This window comes from Paroedura picta, chromosome 16, assembly GCF_049243985.1.
Source record: "Paroedura picta isolate Pp20150507F chromosome 16, Ppicta_v3.0, whole genome shotgun sequence".
Taxonomy (NCBI): Eukaryota; Metazoa; Chordata; class Lepidosauria; order Squamata; family Gekkonidae; genus Paroedura; species Paroedura picta.
The window spans coordinates 10,906,132-10,927,352 of record NC_135384.1 but is presented as its reverse complement, the minus strand read 5'-3'; the positions used below and the strand labels follow the sequence as shown (position 1 = coordinate 10,927,352).

The following is a 21,221-nucleotide window of genomic DNA, read 5'->3' as shown; positions in this document are numbered from 1 at the left end:
CCATGGTCCCTATTCCAAGTTCCCTTCAAGGGCTGCCCATTTGTTTCTGGGTCCAGGTCCAGCTGGCTGTACTTTACTTTTCAGTTCTCTATGTCCTGGGGCTCACATTGCTGAAGGACTTCATTCTTTCCGGCTGAGTCCAGCGCATCCCCAGCCCCACCCAAAACACATTCAACAATAGTCTGGGATCAGACTATTTCATTGGCCACCCCAAGCCTCTGGAGTAACCCCCCCCCCTGGATGATGTCAGGAGGGCTCATACCACGCTGGTGACACTCTACAATGAGTATGTCCTGGAGAATTTTAAGAGCAGTATATACCTGGGCAGAAGGGAAAATCTCCCCAGGTGAATGGCATAAGGTGGGTTTAGGCACGCCTTAATGTTTGCTGTTCTCGTGTTTGTTTTATAATGCTGTTTTTACCTTGTTCTCAACCACCTTGGTGCGTGGGTTGCTTAAGAGAAAGGTGGGCGTTTAAAAAAAGACAACCACCATGGAGAGTGTGAATTTTCCATTTATTTTTCTTTTGAGGCACTTAAGTACACAGAAGAAAGGCATTCTCTTTCGTCACACACCATGTTTACATAGCTTCATTTTACTGTGTAGAGCCAAAGGCGATTACAAAGAAGAACAGACGGGAAATAGCAACGGGTAAACAAAACAATGAACAAAACACAGCTAAAAGCTACATTCCTGTAATAATTAAAATTCATTTAATAAAAGTGGCCTTTCGGATGTTCATCCAGCAGGCTGCGGAAAAGACTAACATTTTGCTGGTCTAGTTTTTGGACACTTGGATGGAATTCTCTTGGCAGCTAAGGCAAAAAAGGCAACCGTGCAGGAGATAGCGGGTTCCTCACCAGAGAGGAGAAACAAAACTGTCTCCCTTGTTGTGTGAGGCTCCCAGCTAACTGGAACAGTGTCTAAATTTTTTTGCCCAGGAGCTGCATAAAGCAGACAGGCCAGTGAGTAATGGCATAGAACTTGTATTTCTAAAGGTAAAGGTAAAATCCAGCTACAAAGGCACATTGAAAGTGTATGGAATGAGCCCAAAGTATCATTCCAATCCCATACCTCACCTAGACCGTAGTGGAGTTGGGCATTTACTGCATAACCAGTTGCTGAAAAGCTTAATATATCCAATAAAGGTGGAATGAGAGATTTATAACTTTGGCCTTCCGATTTCCATTTTGGACTAATTACCGATACTGTGAAATCAACGGTGCGTCTTTTCTTCATTGAACCCTTTTGATAAGACAGTCAGCTGCCTTGCCATGGAAGCAAGCATTGGGTAGACCCACACTCACAGCATGGCCAATGGACTGTATTGAATTGGTCACTAGGACTGCATTAAGACACGGACATTCACTTCTGCCCCATGACTATGTTTCTTCTCCATCTTCTCAGAGAGTCTTAGGGCTAGTTTCTCCCTGTAGAACATGCTATGGGCCCTCTTAAGGTCTCTTCATGACAATGGGAAGCAAGTACAGCCACAGAGCTTACAACCGGCAGAGTCTTACTGAGCCTGCCCCATAGCGTGTGCTGGGAAGGAGGATTTGCGACCATAAGGCACCTTCATGGCAGAGGAAAGAGAAGCAGCTTTTGGGCATGGTAGAACCCCAGCACGCTGGTAAAGAAGGCCCTCAGGCACGAGAATGGACGGCTATCCAAGGGATCCCATCAAGTCCTCACAAAAGTGGCTAGTTCCATTTGGGCAGCATGAGAAGAGGGAGCGAAGCAGGAACTCCCATTTTAAAGCATGGTGGAGCGCCAGCATACTGGTGAGGAAGGCCCTCAGGCACGAGAATGGACGACTATCCAAGGGATTCCATCAAGTCGGGCGGCTGGTTACACTTGGGCAGGATGAGAAGAGCGGAGCTCAGAGACCCAGAGTCTGGGGGCTCACGCTGCTGCCCAGCACTGCATTGCCGGTCGTCACACAGTCTGCTAGCTGAGACCCTGGGCCAAACAGTGAAAGGGTTACGAGTAGGAGAATGTTTGCTCCTCAAATAACAGCCCAGAGCTGGTGTGGTGGTGTGGTTAAGAGTGGCGGCTTCTAATTTGGGGAGGTGGATTTGATTCCCCGCTCCTCCACATGCAATCAGCTGAGTGACCTTGGGCTTATCACAGCCCTGTGAGAAGCTGTTCTCACAGACTTCTCTCAGCCTCACCTCCCTCACAGGGTGGCTGTTGTGGGGAGAGGAAGGGGAGGCGATTGCGAACCACTTTGAGGCAGTGGAAACCGGAGTATAAAAAACCCCAACTCTTCTTCTACACTGAGAGTGGCCAAACTGTGGCTCTCCAGATGTCCATGGACTACAATTCCCACGAGGACCCTCTTTGTTCCCAGAATCCTTTTTGTCCACCTTTCTTCCCTCCATCACAACTCCTCACCTGCAGTTGCTTGAAGCCAGTTGAGCGCTTTCGCCTCCAGCAGCTCCCATTCATCCCTCTGCTCTGCAGCTTTGGAGTGGAGCCACAGGACGGCCAGCACAGTTGCCCACACATTGGGGGCCACCTGGGGAGGGCGGACAAAAGAAGAAAGACACTTAGTCTTATCCACTCAGAGCCCCTGTACGGAGTCAGCAAGGTGTGGTGTTAAGAGTGGGAGACTCTAATCCAGGGGTAGTCAAACTGTGGCCCTCCAGATGTCCATGGACTACAATTCCCAGGCTCCTGGGAATTGTAGTCCATGGACATCTGGAGGGCCGCAGTTTGACTACCCCTGCCTTGGAGAATGAGCACAGCCAAGAACTGAAGGACCTATATATGCACACAGGGTCTGTCTGTCTGTCTCTCTCCAGAGATCACTGATGTAGACCAAGAATTAAGGGGAAAGACGGCTGGTTAGAGGGTGGGATTTGCATGCAGTTTAAACCCTGGACGCATCTTGGATTCCACTGAAAAATACACCCACCAAGGGACTCACTCAAAGGACCATTGTCTGGTTGAAGCTCTAAGACCCACAGTTGGCCATCTTCCATCCAAGAAGCTCCACTGAATTTGAATTGGGGGTCATTACCTTAGAGCAGGGGTAGTCAGTCCTAGGGGAACTGTAGTCCATGGACATCTGGAGGGCCGCAGTTTGACTACCCCTGCTCTAATCTGAAGAACTGGGTTTGATTCCCCACTCCTCCTCATGCAGCCAACTGGGTGACCTTGGGCCAGTCACAGTTCTTTGAAGGCTGTTCTTGCAGAGCAGTTCTCAGAGCTCTCTCAGCCCCACCTACCTACCTGAGTGTCTGTTGTTGGGAGAGGAAGGGAAAGGTGTTTGTAGGCCGTTTTAGAACTCCTTTGGGTAGTAAAAAACAGAGTATTAAAAAAAAACCAATCTCTTCTTCTAACACTTAACCATGGTCGAGCAAGAATGCAGAAACTGTTTTTAGATTGGGTACAAATCAGGATACAAAACCCTGGTTTGCCTTAACCATGGTTGAGCCTTACTACCTTCATTGAGCAAACCAAGGTTAAGCCAGTTTTCCTCCCTTTCCCCTGGAACTAGCTTTGTTATCGGCTTGGTATCAGCACTGAAGGCAATAAGATGGGTTAGGAATAAATCATGCCTGTTCTTCACCCTGAAATCAGGCCAACGGATCTCTAGGAGTGCCGTTTCCCTGCCCAGGCACCCATTCAAATGCCAGGTTCTGTCCTTGCCCCACAATTTACCTGTTCAGGTGTTTTGCTTACAATCTTCGCCTCACTCAGGCCCAGCAGGCTGGCCAGGTTGAAGTCAAGGTCCCAGGAGCCATCAGCATTTTGAAGGGAGACCAGCCTCAAGAGAGGGGATTCCTTCTTCCTGGGAGTGGACTTTTCCTCCTCTGCAGGGACTGAAAAGGGCAGTCAGAAGAATGAGCAAATGAGAACAGAACCATCTCCCTTGGCTGGATGGTTTTGCTCTTAGCACTTCCATGCCTTACTTGGGGAGATTTCTTTCTTAACTGCCAACCATGCTCCTAAGGGGAGAACTTTCCACCTAAATGGATGAAGCACCAGTTCAAAACATCCAGATGAAACACATTGCAGGGGTAGTCAACCTGTGGTCCTCCAGATGTCCATGGACTATAATTCCCATGAGCCCCTGCCAGCATTTGCTGGCAGGGGCTCATGGGAATTGTAATCCATGGACATCTGGAGGACCACCGGTTGACTAACCCTGCACTGGAGGATTTGGCCTTGAAGGCATTCACCAGCTACAGCTATGCCACCCGATGCTCTACTACAGCCTTTCTGAACCAGGGTTTTGTGCGACCCCGGGGTTTCTTGACGGCCCTGGAAGGGTTTCCCAAATGGGTGGGAGTGAGTTAATGTTTTATATATTATTTAAATGTGTTAAACATTTATCGGGTGATATGACCATATGTGGTCAATGTTGACCCCTCTCCCGAAATGGCCTACGATGGGCCTAGATGAGGTCCGAAGGGGAGGAGCCTTGGGTGGGCATGTACACAGCTGTGCTTCTCAACTATATTCTGCAAAATGTCACCACTTCTGGGGTTTCTCGAAGCCTGAGGAATATTTCAGGGGGTTCTCAAGGGTAAAAACATTGAGAAAGGCTGCTCTACTAAGTTGATGCTTTGTTCAGACATCCTTGCTCTCCTTGTATAGGGATCCTTCTCCTTGTTTTAGTCCTCACTCCTTCTCTATTGGCTACCTCCAAGTCACCGGATGGATTAAGCTTAAGAGCATGGCACAATTTAAATTTGATCTTCTTGTAGGCAACCCTAAGCCAGATACGTGGATACAGTATTATCAAGGTGTTCCATCAGTTCTTCAGTGTTCTGTGTCCCCTCCATTAGCCCTAACTCCTTTAGATCCATTACCTTCAAAAGGTTCCCTCAGATACAGGTGTTCTGCGAAAACAGAAAGAACAGATTTAGGTTTATAGCAGTTTTCTTGCTGCCTTTGGACATCTCCTCGAAGCCAATGTCTCTCCTTGCTTTCTGGTTCAAGGAAAGAAGTAACCTGTTCCACATCGAGGTCTACCCTGAGGGGGCAGTTTGTTTATATTTGCATTGATTGCATAAAACCCAAGGAATTACAAAGTTAAACTGTTTAAAAAATGTTAAACTGCAAAAACCATCAAACCTGCTGCCTACAACCTTTCCAGGCGTTATTGTCCTTTTGGGGGGCTGGCAGGGACTTGTGGGAATTGTAGTCCACTGACATCTGGAGAGCCACAGTTTGGCCACCCCTTTTGTAGTCTAACTTTAGACGTATAGGGCAGAGTTGTTTTTTCTTGCCCAGGAGGGACGGACCAGACCCAATGGGATGAAATTAATTCAAAAGAAATTCCATCTAAACCTCCGGAAGAAGTTCCTGACAGTTAGAGCGGTTCCTCACCGGAACAGGCTTCCTCAGGAGGTGGTGGGTTCTCCATCTTTGGAGATTTTTAAGCAGAGGCTGGATAGTCATCTGATGGAGAGGCTGATTCTATGAAGGTTCAAGGGGGTGGCAGGTGACAGTGGATGAGCGATTGGGATGTGAGTGTCCTGCATTGTGCAGGGGGTTGGACTAGATGACCCAGGAGGCCCCTTCCAACTCTAGGATTCTATGAAATCACAGTAAACCCATTTGCTTTCTCAAAAGTCCCGTCCAGCCCTAAATCCCCAGGTTCAGTTCATTTGCCTGTGTGTGATTAAGTGCAGCTCATTAACTCACGGGCATGTGGGATAAGTCGTTGGATGATGGGGCCGTGCACAGCCTGGCCCAGCTCCGTGTTCACCCCCACGTAGGATGTCTGAGCACACAACACCCCTGAGCTCAGGCTCGTCTGCAGGGCCAGCCGCTGCTTTTCGACATCGTCCTTTTCAGCGTCCTCCAGATGCTGCAGCAGGCCTCGAGCTGCCAGGCGGTGAACAGGGCTCCTGGGGACAGAGACCAGAAGAGAAAGGGAGTGTCTGTCACAGTGTATATGAAGTTCACGGCTGGGGAGAGACCGGAACCACCTCAGCTGCCCACGTGTTTTCTGTCCATGCTTGCTTGTTCAAATCCGGCCTGCAGATTGGTTGTGGAGACTGGATTGGCAAGTGAACAGAAGCCACCAGTCACATCTGGCCGGTTGATTAAAAAGACCCATCGGGTCTGTTCCTACGGTTGCCAGTTTTGGGTTGGGAAATACCTGGAGACTTTGGGGGTGGAGCCTGCAGAGGGTGGGGTTTGAGGAGGGGAGGGATTTCAGTGGGGCAAAATGCCATACAGTCCATCTACTAAGAGCCAGTTTGGTGTAGTGGTTAGGAGTGCGGATTTCTAATCTGGCAAGCCAGGTTTGATTCCGCACTCCCCCGCATGCAACCAGCTGGGTGACTTTGGGCTTGACACAGCACTGATAAAGCTGTCCTGATCAAGCAGTGATATCAGGGTTCTCTCAGCCTCACCTCCGTCACAGGGTGTCTGTTGTGGGGAGAGGAAAGGGAGGGCGATCCTAAGCCGCTTTGAGACTCCTTTGGGTAAAGAAAAGTGGCTTATAAGATCCTCCGCCTCCTCTATTGCCTGGAGATGAGCTTTATTTCCAGGGTTTCCCCAGGTCTCGCCTTATCTGTTCCAAATGCAGCATCCTGTACTCTGCCTTAGACCCTACCTGTCACTCTCCTCAGCTTGGAGGGGGAACGTCACTGTCTCGGTGAAAGTCTGGTCTTGGAAGACGTACTGCAGCACGACAGACCCCTCAGAGGCACCTGAGGACTGCAGAGGACAAGAAATTGGCAGAGCAGAAGGAAAGGAAGAGTTCATTCTGGGGAAGTACCCCAAAGTACTAAGACCTCAAACAGTCCTAGGATTTCGTTGGCCAAGAGAGATGGAAAGGGATAGACGATCGATCTCTAGGGTATTAGTGGAGGTTGCTTGCCTGATTCTGCCCACGGATCTGGGCATAGATGAGGCTGCGCTGCCCTTCGAAGATGACCTGGGGACCGGGCCCCACAAGCACAGCCTCGAGACCGGGAGGCAAGTCCCAATGCAGAGAAATCCTTGTTACCGCTGGCTGCAGGGCTTTCTTCAAAGACTGCAGGACCTGAAGGAAGAAAACAGCATCAAAAGGCCTCAGGTAGGCTGCAGGTTTCCTTGGCCAATAAGAAGGACCAAAAAAGGTTCTGCAGATGTATTTTGGAGCCAGTACAGGGGCTGAATAGAGCCTCTTGTGGCGCAGAGTGGTAAGGCAGCTGTCTGAAAGCTTTGCCCATGAGGCTGGGAGTTCGATCCCAGCAGCCAGCTCAAGGTTGACTCAGCCTTCCATCCTTCCGAGGTCGGTAAAATGAGTACCCAGCTTGCTGGGGGGTAAACGGTAATGACTGGGGAAGGCACTGGCAAACCACCCCGTATTGAGTCTGCCATGAAAACGCTGGAGGGCGTCACCCCAAGGGTCAGACGTGACTCGGTGCTTGCACAGGGGATACCTTTACCTTTACCTTACAGGGGCTGAATAAGGCATACTCTTTATTTTACCCTGAATTGTTGGATGCATAGATGTTTGAGCACCAATATGCAAGGGACACCAGATAAGCAAGCTTTAGGTGTAGAAATGGTAGACCGTTCTCTTCCAACAGAAAACAATCAACCTAATACGTTGGTTTTTAGTGAATTCATTCAATGTCTTCTACAGAAAGATACTATGTCAAAATCCTTTGGGTCTGGCTAGTTGGTGAAGGCAGAAGAAAACAGTTCAGTGTAACACGAGGACCCAGTTCTTGGCAGGCTCTGAGGAAAAGGCTGAAAGACAGCATGCTGTCAGGTATTTCTGCCACAATTTTATTCTGTTTATTCTGATACTTGTTCGAGTACTGCTCTGGCCTGGCTCATTTGCCTTGAGGTAACACAGATGCTTTGGTTTGACATCCAAAGGTCGATTTCCTGCCACTTTATTTTATGCCTTCTCACCCTCCTTTCACTTTCCTTCCTCTCCCTTGTTTTTAGTGCTCTAGTTCCCAGAACTCCCTGTCCCGGATGGCCAAATAGTTATCTCTATATTTTGACTTTTTCGAACTGTGCCTGGTTTGAGTTCCCAAGGGAGGGGAGCGAAACTCCTATATTGTTTGCCCTATGCTTTGTACCTCAGCCTTGACTATGCTTTCAACGTGGATGCTTGCATTTTCTTAAAATAAAGAAACTTTATTTCCACGAGTTTACTTATTTAGACATCCTGAAGTCTCACAAATGCCTTGTTTCATTTCTGAGCCAGTTAAGCTTGGGACTGCAAGCAGCTGGATGCTCTTTGCCAGAGAGGAGAGCCTGGAAACCTATCAAGAGCTCAGGAGAGAAGAGCAGAGCCCAGGCAAAGATCGAGGGGAAAGCCAGGCCGCTGGATCCTCACCTTGGGCTGCATCCGCTCCTTGTCAGTGATGAACTCAGCACTGCCCCCAGCTGCTCGAGCGATGCCTTTGACGAGGGCTGTGGAGGCCCCTTCGCCAATGCCGAAGGAGAAGCACCTGCAAGGAAAGGTGCAAACAAAAGACGTCTAAAAATTTTATGTGAGGGACGGAGGGACATGCACAAATATACCAGTATCACCCACTGAACTCTGAACTTTATAAGTTCACCGGTGTTTCCTCCTTGGGCCTCACGTATAGGACATGGCCCCAATCCCCCAAAGTGTTTTTCAAACAAAACTGCTACAGTTGAGAGTTATCAGATCCTCATTCACTACAAATCCCTCATGTCTCCTCTGGTTTGGCCCCGAGCAAACCAGCTTCATGTTGCCTGCTTTACATTTGGGAACAGGTCATAACTGTTAGCCCCTCCGCCCCCTTCTGTGAAAGGGGAAGTGCTTGACAGGAAAGAAGCGTTTGCCCTCTCGTCCCAGTTACAACCTGTGGGAGCTGCTATGACGCCGAACTTCTGCAATGACTTGGTCAGGCTTCCGCACCTCTCCATCCGTGAACACAAACAGCTGAAAGAGAAAGTGGGTAGCCGCGTTGGCCTGAAGTAGCACAACAAAATCAGAAAGCTCATGCCTTGAATCCACCTTTGTCAGGAAACGGAGCTCTTCCGCCAGGTCGTGGGGTGAGGCTGGGCCGCATGGAAGATCTGGCCCCCCTTACAGCGGCAGTATTGAAGTCAATCTGGCACCCTCTGTCCTCCCACCCCTTCGATAGTGGGTTACCAAGGGGTGGAGTAGATATGAAATGAGTTTTTTTTAACCACATCTTGTTCTATCGTCTGGGGCTTAAAAATACTCAAGAACCTGCCTCTGGGAATTAAATATAGAAGTTCTGTTCTGGCAACATGGTCCCAACACCCCAGTCCTGGGAAAGGGTCACCACTCTCTCAATCTTTTCTCATGACAGCAGGGAAACTTTGGATTACAAAAGAAAAATTGAAGAAGAAGAAGAAGAAAAAGAAGAAGAAGAAGAGGAAGAAGAAGAGGAAGAAGAGTTGGTTCTTATATGCCGCTTTTCTCTACCCGAAGGAGGCTCAAAGTGGCTTACATTTGCTTTCCCTTTCCTCTCCCCACAACAGACACCCTGTGAGGTGAGTGGGGTTGAGAGAGCCCTGATATCACTGCTCAGTCAGATCAGCTTTATCAGTGCTGTGTCTAGTCCAAGGTCACCCAGCTGGCTGCATGTGGGGGAGTGCAGAATCGAACCCGGCACACCAGATTAGAAGTCCACACTCCTAACCACTACACCAAACTGGCTCTACTACTACACCAAACATTGCTGGAAATGACAGGAATTTTGTCACAAAGGGGCTGGGACTATCTATCTTCAACCTGACGTACACGTTTCCGTGACTTTTCACAACACCTGGAGTATCCGCCAGTCGTTTTTGTCCCGTACCTGACGAGGATGTCCTTCTCGGCAGGGCTGCTTGTAAATCGCCTTCAGTGCGTTCAGAGGCACTGTGCCCGACAAATCAGCCTGCAGCTTCTTCACACGTCGGATGGACTCTGTCATCGTTTCCTGGGTGTACTCTACGCTTTGCCTGCAGAGGGAGGCAAAGTCAGGGAGCCAAAGATGCAGATGGCCTGTTCCTTAAGGTTTCCCTGCCCTTTCTGCTGTGCTCTCGGTCTTGGAGTTGCACATCTTCACTAGTGATACATTTACAGTATTTGCTGGCGTATAAGACTACTTTCCCCCCCTGAAAAACATGCCTCCAAGTGGGGGGGTCGTCCTATACGCCGGGTGCACTTCAGTTGGGATAGACATAGCTGCCCATTGTGGCCCATAGTCCTGCAATGTAATGTAACAAACTCCATATTTTGAGTGGAAATGTTGGGGGGTCGTCTTATACGCCCAGTCGTCTTATACGCCGGCAAATACGGTATTTGTATATAGCCATAGGCCTTTACAAAATATAAAATACAAATTTATAAACAGTAAAATAGAATAAAAGAACTGTATAAAAATATAAAATTTAAGACCAACGAACTGAAGCAGCATACATGAGTACAAAGTGCAAGAGTATTTAGAGCTTGCCTTAACAGTGTTGGCCCTTATTTTCCTTATTTACCACATCTTCACTAAACTCACCCAAGCGACCCTTTCACTCACCAACAGCCTAGTCCAACCTTTCTCAGCTTCTTTTTTACCATTTAAAACCCCCTGAAACATTCTCCAGGCTTTGAGAAGCCCCAGGAGGCGGGTGATCAGGCAGAATATGGTTGGGAAGCGGAGCTGTGGACACGCCCACCTGGGGCCCCTCCCCTTCCCATCATTTCTGTTCGTATCACCTGATGAATGTTTAACAAATTATTTTAAAAAATAACAATTAACTCCCACCCCTTCAGGAAACCCTTCCAGGGCCATCCAGAAACCCCAGGGTATCACGAAACACTTGTTGAGTAAGCCTGCCCCAGGCCAATAACAATCCTTCCCCCCACGAAAACTCAAGCCATGTTATAGAATGACTTTGTTTTTTGAAACACAGTAAGCTGCCATACATCAAAATCTATCTTGTTCTAGCAAGCAACTTTTGACATTATAGTACCACATCATCATTTTACATCATCAATGTATCACATACATTTTCCCACATAGTTTCTATATAAATTGGTTGTTTCTTTCTGTCTCATTTAAATAGTATAAACTCTTTCTAAAAAAAATTCAAGCCATTAGTGGCTAGCAACTGCCAATAAGATAGTATCAAGGGTGCAAAGAGCACCAGCTTGGTGCAGTGGTTAAGAGCAGTGGCTTCTAAGCTGGAGAGCAGGGGTTGATTCCCCGCTCCTCCACTTGCAGCCAGCTGGATGACCTTGGGCCAGTCACAGTCCTGTTAAAGCTGTTCTCTGCCAGAGCTCTCTCAGCCTCACCCACCTCACAGGCTGTCTGTTGTGGGGAGAAGAAGGGAAGGTGATCGCAAGCCACTTTGAGACTCCTTTGGATAGTGGAAACCGGGATATAAAAAACCAACTAATTTGCTTCTTCAGAAATAAAGGAAGAACGTTGTTGCCCAGCAGTATTCCCTGAAATTTCAGGTCAATCGGGGTTGATTGGTCTGGTTTCATTACGTCAGCATTAGTAAGCCTGAAACTGAAATGTTTCCTTAGACTCAGGGAGGCAAGACGGAAAAGGAAGGGAGTGGAAGGAACACAGGAATGAAGGGCACTGACAAGCAGGCGACACTTACGGGTAAAAGGAATCCCAGGCTCTTCCAAAGCCGTAGATGTTGAAGAAACATCCCAGAGGGAGGCTCTTGAGCAGGAGAATCAGGGTCTCCTGAAGTGGGGGAGAGAAAATCCCAAGTCTCTGAAACTCGCTCTTGTTATAGCGTGACCTCTCTGCTCCCACAGAGCGCTTCCCATCTCGGTCCTGAAGATGCTCCTTCCCACCCAGATGAACTTCTCTCGGTCAGAGACGCCAGCATTTAGGTCACTGACACTAAGCGGCCCAGGACCCACACGTGACTCTTTGATAGGCCCCATGGGGCTCCTGTGAGCCCCACTCCCAGTATGATGCCCACTTCATATTTAGGCAAGTCTTCTGCCTAACAGGTCAATGAGAGGCTTCCACCTGGAAACAGCTACAGCCAGAGGGACAGGCAACTGAGGGGCATCCTTGATGCTTTCCCAACACCTGTCCTGTCTTCTCCACAGTCTCTGTGTTCTCATCCCAACCTAAGGGCAGGCCCCTGGAACGAAGAGCAAACTGGCCAGAGTGGGTTGTGTTGGTTTTTCTTCCCTTGCTCTCCACTCCTGGTACTTTGGTCATCCTGTTCTCTTGCCTGAGCAGCCTCATGCTGCTCAGGGGACCCTTCTGGCTCTCGTATTCAGCATGAGGCTGCACAGGCAAGAGAATAGGATGGCTCCTGGCCTAGAGAGGCTTCCCAACCCTGCCGGCTGGCTTTTGCAGCAAGAAGCCTGAGTGATCCTGATTTCCTGGCTTCCCTTGCCGCTTCCTCCCCCTCTCCCTGGCATGAGGGGGAGCGGCCTTGGACATCTTGCCGCCACTTCAGCTGTGAACCTGGTGCCAGGGAGAGAGCAGGACTGCTCTGAGCCAGCCGGCTTGAGGCCTCCCTTTGGAGTACTCAAAGCCTGTTTCAGGTGGGCTCTTACAACGGAGGCCGAAAAGTAACCGAATCCTTGTTGATTTGGACACTTTGGAGACAAATCCAGTCTGACTCGCACTTCCCCTTAGGTTAAACTGCTCGAATCAGCCTTTACCAGATTGCTCAACTGCATTTTGGGTGTGATTTGGCCATGCAGAGAGCAGGCATTTTAAAGGGATCAAAATTTTCATTTTCCATATATGCTGTGGTCTGGGGGAGGGGGGTGAGGGTTTGAGTTAGAGTCACCAAAACTGCAGTGTAACTGCGGGAGCCTCTCCTCAAAAGAACCCCCAGGTTTAAAAAAGATTGGACCAGGGGGTCCAAATCTACAGACCCATCTGACTGCCATTGTTTCCAATGGTGAGGGGGAGAAAAGATTCTTTGTTCTTGTCTTCTCCCTGGTTTGGGTGCTTGGTGGGGGTGGCTCACAGGGCACGTGGCAGCTGTATGTCTAGGGTTGCCAGCTCTGGATTGGGAAAAACCGGGAGGGTTTGGGGATGGAGCCAGGGTGGGCAGGATTTGGGGCAGGAAGAGACCTCAGTGGAGTATAAAGCAGTCATTTTCTCTAGGGGAACTGATCTCTGTCACCTGATGATGAGCTGTAATTCCTGGGTATCCCCAGTTCATCTATACCTTGGCATTCTGAATGCGTGTCGGTGAATAACACTTGTTGCGATCCGTTTTCCAAGCCATGCTGCCAGAGCGATCCAGCAGGAAGAGGAATTCCCCAGTGGCACTCAGGCTGGGCTTGGGGGCACTTTTCAAGCTGGGGTACAGGGTCACCAGGAGGGCTGGGTCCCCCATCAGGGAGCCTGTTTTGCACCGGAAGAAAGGAGATTCAACAGGTGTTTCCATCCAAGCAAGTGACCCACAAATCTCACCAAGCCTTTTGCTTTCCATCCACACCCAGGTCCAATGAATCTCCCAGAATCCCCTGCACTTCAGCCCCCCTCCACAGCTTGCCTACCTGACTCAGCTTCAGGCTTCCCAGCCTCTAGGACTGCGCTGGGCTTGTGAACTTCCTCATAGTAAATCAGCAGCTCCACATCGCGGTCAAATTGGTGCCCTTCAGCCAAGGAGACCTTTGGGAGGGAAAAACAAGAAGATCACAGTTCCCCGAAGAACTCCAGTCGAGAGCCAGATTTCGGATTTATTTGCAGTACTGTTCCAAGCCAGCTATAAAACCTGCACAAGTTTTAAAATGCTAATCCAATAAAATGCCTGACAGAAAATAAATATTTTTTAAATCAAACATTTAACACAGAATTAAACCTTAAAAAACAGATCAAGATTAATTCCTAAGATAACCATTTGGGGGCAGCATACCAAAGGAGATGAGAGGAAGAAGAAGAAGAGCGGGGGGGGGGGGGGTTGAACTACGCTTTCAAAGTGCTTATAATTGCCTTCCCTTCTCTCCCCACAACAGACACCCTGAGAGGTCAGTTGGTTTGAGAGAGCTCTGAGAGAACTGTGACTGGTCCAAGGTCACCCAGCTGGCTGCACGTGGAGGAGTGGAGAATCAAACCCATTTCTCCGGATTAGAGGTCACCGCTCTTAACCATGCTGGCCCTCTAGGGAACGAGAGAGATTCATGGAGCCTTAGTGGATCCTAGCCTCATTCGGACAGCCCGGAAGTGATGTCACGGGAAGGCCCTGGCCTTTACGCCCTCTGAACGTTGGCTGAGCTGGGAGAGCGGAGACTGGAGTCTCAGGATGGTCGCTAGGCAACCAGATGCCTCGGAGGGCAGGATGGATGCCCCCCAGTCAGTCCTGCCGTTCTGCCACATCCTTCTGCAAAGACACTCACTAGCACTAATGGTACAGTTGATCAGTAATCCTACCTGGGCAGCAGTATGGTCCTCTGCTATATAACAAAGGGGCTCAAGTGTGCAGTTTGATTCCACCCGGTTGATGGCGCAGGAGGACTCCAGTGTGGCCCTGAGGCTGAGCGTATAGGGAAGCCTTCCTCTGGGAAAGCGTGGGACCTGTTCGATGATGTCGTCTTCCGATCCTGCAGAAAAAGGCCCCCATGGGCAAGGCCACAGTTACAAGACCTAGGGAGCAATCCCTCTCCTGACACAACAACAAATTCATGATCCACAATCAGTATCGGAGGAAGGAGAAGTGGGGTTACGGTAGCACGGCGGAAGCAACGAGGGATTATCCTGTGGTATTGGCCAGAGGCCGTTGTGATGGCCACAGGCATAAATGGCTTGAAAGGAACAAGAAGAAGAGTCATCTTTGACCCAAGAAAACGTGCTGGGTTTCAGGAGGCAGGCTCTTCCGGGTACCGGCGTGGGTGAATGAGATCTTGGGGTACTTGTGGAATGCAAGCAAACTATGAGCTGACAGCGGTAAAGAAGGAAAATGCAGTCTTGGCCTGTATCAACATTAGGTCACCACATCGAAATCGAGAGATGACCTAATCCCACCATGTACCGCATTGGTCAGACCGCACCTGGAGCACTGTGTCCAGTTCTGGAGGTCTCACTTCTAAAAGGACATGGACAAAATTGAGAGGGTGCAGAGGAGAGCGACAAGGATGATCCGGGGCCAGGGGGCCAAGCCCTACGAGGAAAACTTAAGAGACATGGGAATGTTCAGCCTGGAGAAGAGGAGGTTGAGAGGGGACAGGATTTGAAGTATCTGAAAGATTGTCACTTAGAATAGGGCAGGGAGCAGTTCCTGTTGGCAGCAGGGCAAAGGACCTGCAGTAATGTGTAGTTCAGCAGTGGAATGGGCTGCCTAAGGAGGTGGTGAGCTCCCCCTCACTGGCTGTCTTCAAGCAGCGGCTGGACACGTACTTTCCCTGGATGCTTTAGGCTGATCCTGCACTGACCGGATGGCCGGTATGGCTCTATGATTCTGTTCTATTCTCTTACCTGGAGGTACATAGCGGGGGTTCAGCACTGCAGGCAGGATGAAACGGATGGCCCCATCGGGCTCCGGAGCCAAGGCCTGGACATAGCGCAGCTTCAGCGTGGCCTCCCCGCTAGGAGGAAGGTTACCCAGGTTGCACATGAATACGTCGCTGGCATTGGTGTCCCTCTCTAACCGGAAGGCATCCCATCCTTGGCTTAGGGCATCATCGTATGCCCAGTCTGCCTGGATTGGAAGAGGGAGAGGGCAGAGCAGGAGGTCAAGGAAAGGTTGGCACCAGCTGGTTCTCACAGTCTGAATGACTTTGATCCTATGAAAAAGTTCCTCTGCCCTGGAGCCTGCGGTCTGGATGACTCCTCCCTTCCAGCTGTCTGCTGGACCAGAACACAAGGTGACACTGATGGGCCTGACGGGGGTGGGAAGGGGCGTGTGTGTGCACAGCTGTGCTTCCCAAGCATATTTTGCAGGATCGCACCACTTCTGGGGCTGCTCGAAGCCTGAAGAATGTTTCAGGGGTTTCTCGAGGGTAAAAAAGTCGAGAAAGGCTGGCCTAATCAAATCAGCAACAGAACCAGACTGTCCGTTCCACCAAAATCTATTTTGGTTGTGGATAACGATGCATTTTTATTTTTAGAGATGCTGTAAGCACACTTGACCTTCATCTTTTTCATTTCCCCCCCTCAGGTATAGCCACGAGGAGAGCAAAGAATCCATTTCCCGATCTCTGATATTTCTCCCAGTTCTTAACAGGCCTGTTAATTGCATATTCCGTGCTACAGCATGTCCACTTATTTTTACGCTGAAATATTGTGCAAAGTTGCCATTAGGGAAGCACAATACAATAGACACAGTCTGCAAAAGATCTTTAAAAATTTATATTTGGCATACATTTATTCTGAGCGCCAAACCTGGGTTTCTTGACCCAAGCTCTTGTTTTGGAAGTCAATTGTCCCTAAGAAAAGTCTCTGGCTTCCCTTTGGGGAAAAGTCCTTGCAGTCCCCAAAACTCCTCTGCTTCCTCATACCTGTTTCCTTTCTTGGATTTGTGCCTCAATCCATGTCCCACCACTCAGGCACTCAAAGGCGTAGACGGCAGCTTCTCCATCCAGAGGGAAGACAAAGACGGCCTCCACGGGGTTATTCTCTTCATTCTTATATCGAAGCTCGGATGCTACGTCAGCCACGAAGCCACGGACTGCCACGTCCACGGAGATGCTTTGCAAAGGCACTGTGGCAAGTGAACAGGGAACATGGGTGATAAGCCACATCAGCACAATGCGTGCCCCAGCCCGTGGCAAGATAACCTGAGCCCAGAGTTCAAAGCTCAATACTCTCCCAGGTGGAAGAACCACAGCTGGTAGCCACATACTAGGTTACCCTTGTTCTAAGATCAAACAAAGGTGCTCTAAGATCAAACAAACAATCAAGTAAGCAAACAAACAAACAAACCCCCCAACTTCGAACTAGTTGCAAATCTGATTTTCAAGTTTTAGCAGCGTGTAAAAGGTCAAACCTAAGATTACGCCCGACCAAATAGAAATAAGATATTAAATTAAACATGAAATGAAATCACCTTGTGCAGGTGACTTACCAGGCGTGTTGTAGTCTGTGACAAGGCCACAGAAAGTTGGTGAAGTTTCCTGATGAGGAAGCTTGTGTGTAGCGCACACACACCCCATCTGGGCAAGCCAAAAATGGAAATTTCTGTTAGAGAAACAGTGCAAATCCATTTCTCTCTCTAATCTCATCGGCTAGATCCCCATACAGCTTTGTGGTCACGTTTCACTGTGACATTCTGCACACATTGGATCATGCACTTTCAATGGGCTTTTGCAACCGGACGGATGCGTGGAGCAGGAAAATCTAACGTGCACTGAAAGTGCGTTATCTAAGGCTGTAGTTATTTGTGAAGTAAACAGAAACCACTTCTTCCCTAGAAGGCCGACTAGATGGGCAAAAACACAGATGGAGACAAACAACACAGATTTATTGGACAGAAAATAAAGCGGTCAGCAGGGTAACGGTTATGTGTGAATTACTTCAGTACATAAAATGAAACTGGCTCTTAAGGAAAGCAGATAAACCCTGAAGGAGACCCAGTCCCCCAATATATATAAAATAAAATCTGTCTGTCTGTCTGTCTGTCTGTCTATCTGTCTATCTACCTACCTCCCTACCACCCTGCCTCCCTACCTACCTATCCATCTTGGTGATCTGGGGCTGTAATTAAACAGTTTAATTCCACCCCCCCTTAAATTGAGGCTGGCTCACCCCCTCCCTCCCAATGACCCCCACCCCACCCCTAACATTCCCAGGTCTCTGGTTTGGCTGACAACTTCTTGGATTTTCAGGAATTCTAAAATCACCAAGGATTGGCTGGAAGCCCAGGAGGAGAGGCGGGACTGTGAAAGATGATTGCCACATCCTGCCTGCTCCTTTCCCTTCTTTGGTCTGCAGAGCAAGGCGGTGCCTCTTCTTCTATGGGATGGGGTGGGCTGGGGGTCGTGGCCTGCTCCTGCATCTGGAAACGGAGGGAGGGTGTCTGTCCTTCTGGGGACTGGACTCTGGTCTTGCTGAGAAGCCAAGAGAGCGAGAAGGGGCAAGGGAAGAGAAGGAGGAGGCGAAATGATCGCCCCACACCCCCAATGCCTTTGACCCATTCCACACATGTTGGATGATGCGCTATCCATGCACTTCAGCGCTGCCAAAGGCACGCTGCAAAAAGCACTGTCCAGCGTTTGCGGGGGAACAGATTCGGAACCAGGGCCGAAAGCTTTGCAGACTGCAGGTGAGTTTAAAAAACAGAAAGGGACTCGGTGCGTCTTTTCAGGAAAACGGGAGCGCCTTACCGTGGCCGGGCGGAAGCAGCTTGTGGCTCCTTCGCGCGTCCGCCGGGCTGAGTCGAAAGCGAAGCCTCCGGAGCCGGATTCGCCGCGATCCCCGCTTAGCCCCACCTCTGCCGCCCCGGGAAGCGTCAGCAAAGCCCTCCAGGATCGCCGCGCTGCCCGGAAGGGGCCGGGGTTGCTTTCGTGCTTTCCTTCGTCAAGGAAAGGGCTGGGCTGAACCCGGACGGGGCTGGGGGAGATCTGGCAGCGCCCGATAACAGCTGTGACTGTTCAGACTCCTTCGCCCATCAGCCTTGTGAGGAGGACGTGCCTTGGCATGACGGGCGGGGAGCTCCCGGGGACCAAAGGAGACGGCCGCGTGTAGGTAGGCTGCGTGAAACAGCCCCGCGAGGTAGGCTGCGCTGCAACAGTGGCCCGGGCGCTTGGGCACCAGGTGAGCTTCAGCGCTGATTCGGAGCCAGGTGTCTCCTCTTCAGACCTAGCCCAACACTCTTACCCCAAACTCCATGGTGGTTTCTCAGTGGAACAGGCTTCCTCGGGAGTGGGTTCTCCATCTTTGGAGATTTTTAAGCAGAGGCCGGATAGCCATCTGACGGAGAGGTTGATTCTGTGAAGGTTGAAGGGGGTGGCAGGTGACAGTGGATGAGCAAGAGGGTTGTGAGTGTCCTGCATAGTGCAGGGGGTTGGACTAGATGACCAAGGAGGACCCTTCCATGATTCTAAGGTAAAGGGAAAGGTACCCCTTGTGCAAGCACTGAGTCATGTCTGACCCTTGGGGTGATGCCCTCTAGTGTTTTCATGGCAGACTCAATACGGGGTGGTTTGCCAGTGCCTTCCCCAGTCATTACCCTTTACCCCCCAGCAAGCTGGGTACTCATTTTACCGACCCCAGAAGGATGGAAGGCTGAGTCGACCTTGAGCCAGCTGCTGGGATCCCGTCTGTATATATTCAAGTGTTTTGGCCCCTGCTCCCTCCCTTCTAAAAAATCCATCCATGTGTTCTGATCTGGACCTGTTCGCATGGTTATAGTTTGCACCTGTGTTGCAGTTTAATGTTAATATTATTACTGTTGTATGAAAGTTGTTATGTAAACTAAGTTCTATGTACTGTTTCTATGTTTTATGTAAACCGCCCTGAGCCTCAGGGGAGGGCGGCATATAAACAAACAAACAAATAAACAAATAAATAAATTTGTTGTTCTTACAGTTGCCGCTGGATTCCAGCTTTGTTGTTCTGCTTTAGACTAACACAGCTCCCACCAGAATCTGCTTGTTTACTGTCCACTTGCTGCTGTTGCTTGAGACACCACCTGAAGTACATACGTCCCCACCCCAGCTCTTGTAAAAATATTTCTCTAGAGCAGTGGTCCCCAACCTTTTTATCACCGGGGACCACTCAACGCCGGAGACAACTCACCGGGGACCACTCAACGCCTTTTACTGAGGCCCAGTGGGGGGGGGGGGGTAGTTTACTCCTCTGCTCTCAACCACTGCCCTAACGCTCTCTGATCACTATGGTAATGTTTAAACATCCCTTCAAAATAAGATACAGACATGCCACAACAATGAATTGTGTTGTAAAGGGCTGGGGGGGATGAAGTAAAGGGCTGGGGGGGGGGAGAAGGCGTCCTTCGGGGCCCACCTCCAATTAGTCGAAGGACCACATGTGGTCCGCGGCCCACAGGTTGGGGATCGCTACTCTAGAGGACAGTGCCCAAAAGATTTCCAGAGTTCACAGCACTTGTATTTTTATCTCCAGGGCCATGAAAGGAGTCATTTTAGCCATAGCATTTCATGTCTTTGTTACCCAAACTGCCAACACCCAAGGTAGGATGATTCCAGAAGTAGACAAAGCTTTATTGCGATAAAGCGGAACTCAGTGACAAAACCCCGATAATTCCGGTTAGTAAGGCTTTAACCATACCCTTGTATACAATGTGACAAACAACGTTATAGACATGCGCAGATGTCTTTTAATTACAGCATACTTACTTACTTCATGTCCCTATAAGCACATTTTATCAAATGTCAAGTATAAATATACCTTGCCCTGATGTGAAATATTTACGGTTTTCCAGAGTTAGCAAAAACAAGCTTTGCAAAAACAGTTCCCTTATCTCCCTACATTAACAGTTCCACTTACTTACATTTCAAGACATCCAGTTAGACAGTTTGTCCTTGTGGTTCTCATTTTACCGTTAACCTTCTTTACATAAATGGTAACCTTTTACCTAGCCCCTGAAGCCAATTAAAACTAAAGTTAGAAATTAGCCTATCAGCTCAACTTGTGCGTTCTTAAAGTGGCATTCGTTTTGTTAAACTTACCACCTTGCTTATTACCTCTGCTAGAAACTGTAACTGTAACAAATTTATCGCCCTAGGACATTTAGAAGGGATCTGCACCACCACCACCACCACCAACAAGCCTTTAATAGCATATAAAAGTACAATATAAGAAGGGAAAGTGCAAAAGGATCCACTGCTAGTGAGAACAAAGGCAAAGATCATGCTTCAGACATAATACATTCACGATTTCTCATGGCAAGATGTAAGAACTTTGCTACTGGTTCAATTATATCAGGGTTCTGGGATGTCAAAAGAAACTCTTTCATTCATCTGCACCATCAATTCCCTAAATAACCTCCTCATATGGAAGAGGGAAGGATATACATTGGAAAACATTATATGGTTTTTTTAAAAGGCAAATTATTCTGTGACAGTCTTTTAAAATTGGCATTATTGATATATAAATAAACCCTTAAATATTGCAGCTATTCCGGTCTAGAAATGGAGAATCTTCACTTTCAAAGCCAATTCATATGAATATATATTTTTGTAAGCATCTATGCCGATCAATGCTCGCTGATGTCATGCCATACACCCTGGGTGCTTCATTCAGCATTGAAAGTACTTCGCATCATTATGGGTAACTAGCATTAGATCAGTGTGACAATCTTCCCTAGATGACTTGAATGAACGCCTTGAGCTGAGAAATAAATTTCTGTGTATGTTTCATAGTG

General features: G+C 49.0%; 1 protein-coding gene across 1 annotated transcript; it reads right to left on the bottom strand.

The window, feature by feature from the left end:
* Nucleotides 1–483: 483 nt before the first annotated feature.
* On the bottom strand, nt 484–18,499 carry LOC143826689 (von Willebrand factor A domain-containing protein 5A-like). The gene is made up of 18 exons (XM_077315582.1): nt 18,205–18,499; nt 16,947–17,034; nt 16,381–16,583; nt 15,359–15,581; nt 14,318–14,487; nt 13,444–13,558; nt 13,110–13,288; nt 11,559–11,647; nt 9,770–9,914; nt 8,801–8,880; nt 8,305–8,419; nt 6,844–7,008; nt 6,577–6,680; nt 5,658–5,863; nt 4,820–4,849; nt 3,666–3,826; nt 2,394–2,517; nt 484–1,958 (listed from the first exon to the last, which is right to left on the bottom strand). Exons 2-18 carry the CDS (start codon nt 17,032–17,034, stop codon nt 1,879–1,881), a joined length of 2,277 nt encoding a protein of 758 aa, XP_077171697.1. The 5' UTR covers nt 18,205–18,499; the 3' UTR covers nt 484–1,878.
* Between the last annotated feature and the right edge of the window lie 2,722 nt (nt 18,500–21,221).

What these genes read in the sequence shown, in the direction of transcription:
- LOC143826689 (XM_077315582.1), bottom strand. Translation starts at nt 17,034, where the DNA reads ATGGGGTGTGTGTGCGCTACACACAAGCTTCCTCATCAGGAAACTTCA. An exon ending in GCCTGGGATTCCTTTTACCC is followed by an intron (nt 9,915 to 11,558) that starts GTAAGTGTCGCC and finishes CTCCCTCTGCAG; the next exon opens with GCAAAGCGTAGAGTACACCC. An exon ending in TAAGCAAAACACCTGAACAG is followed by an intron (nt 2,518 to 3,665) that starts GTAAATTGTGGG and finishes CGCCCTCCCCAG; the next exon opens with GTGGCCCCCAATGTGTGGGC.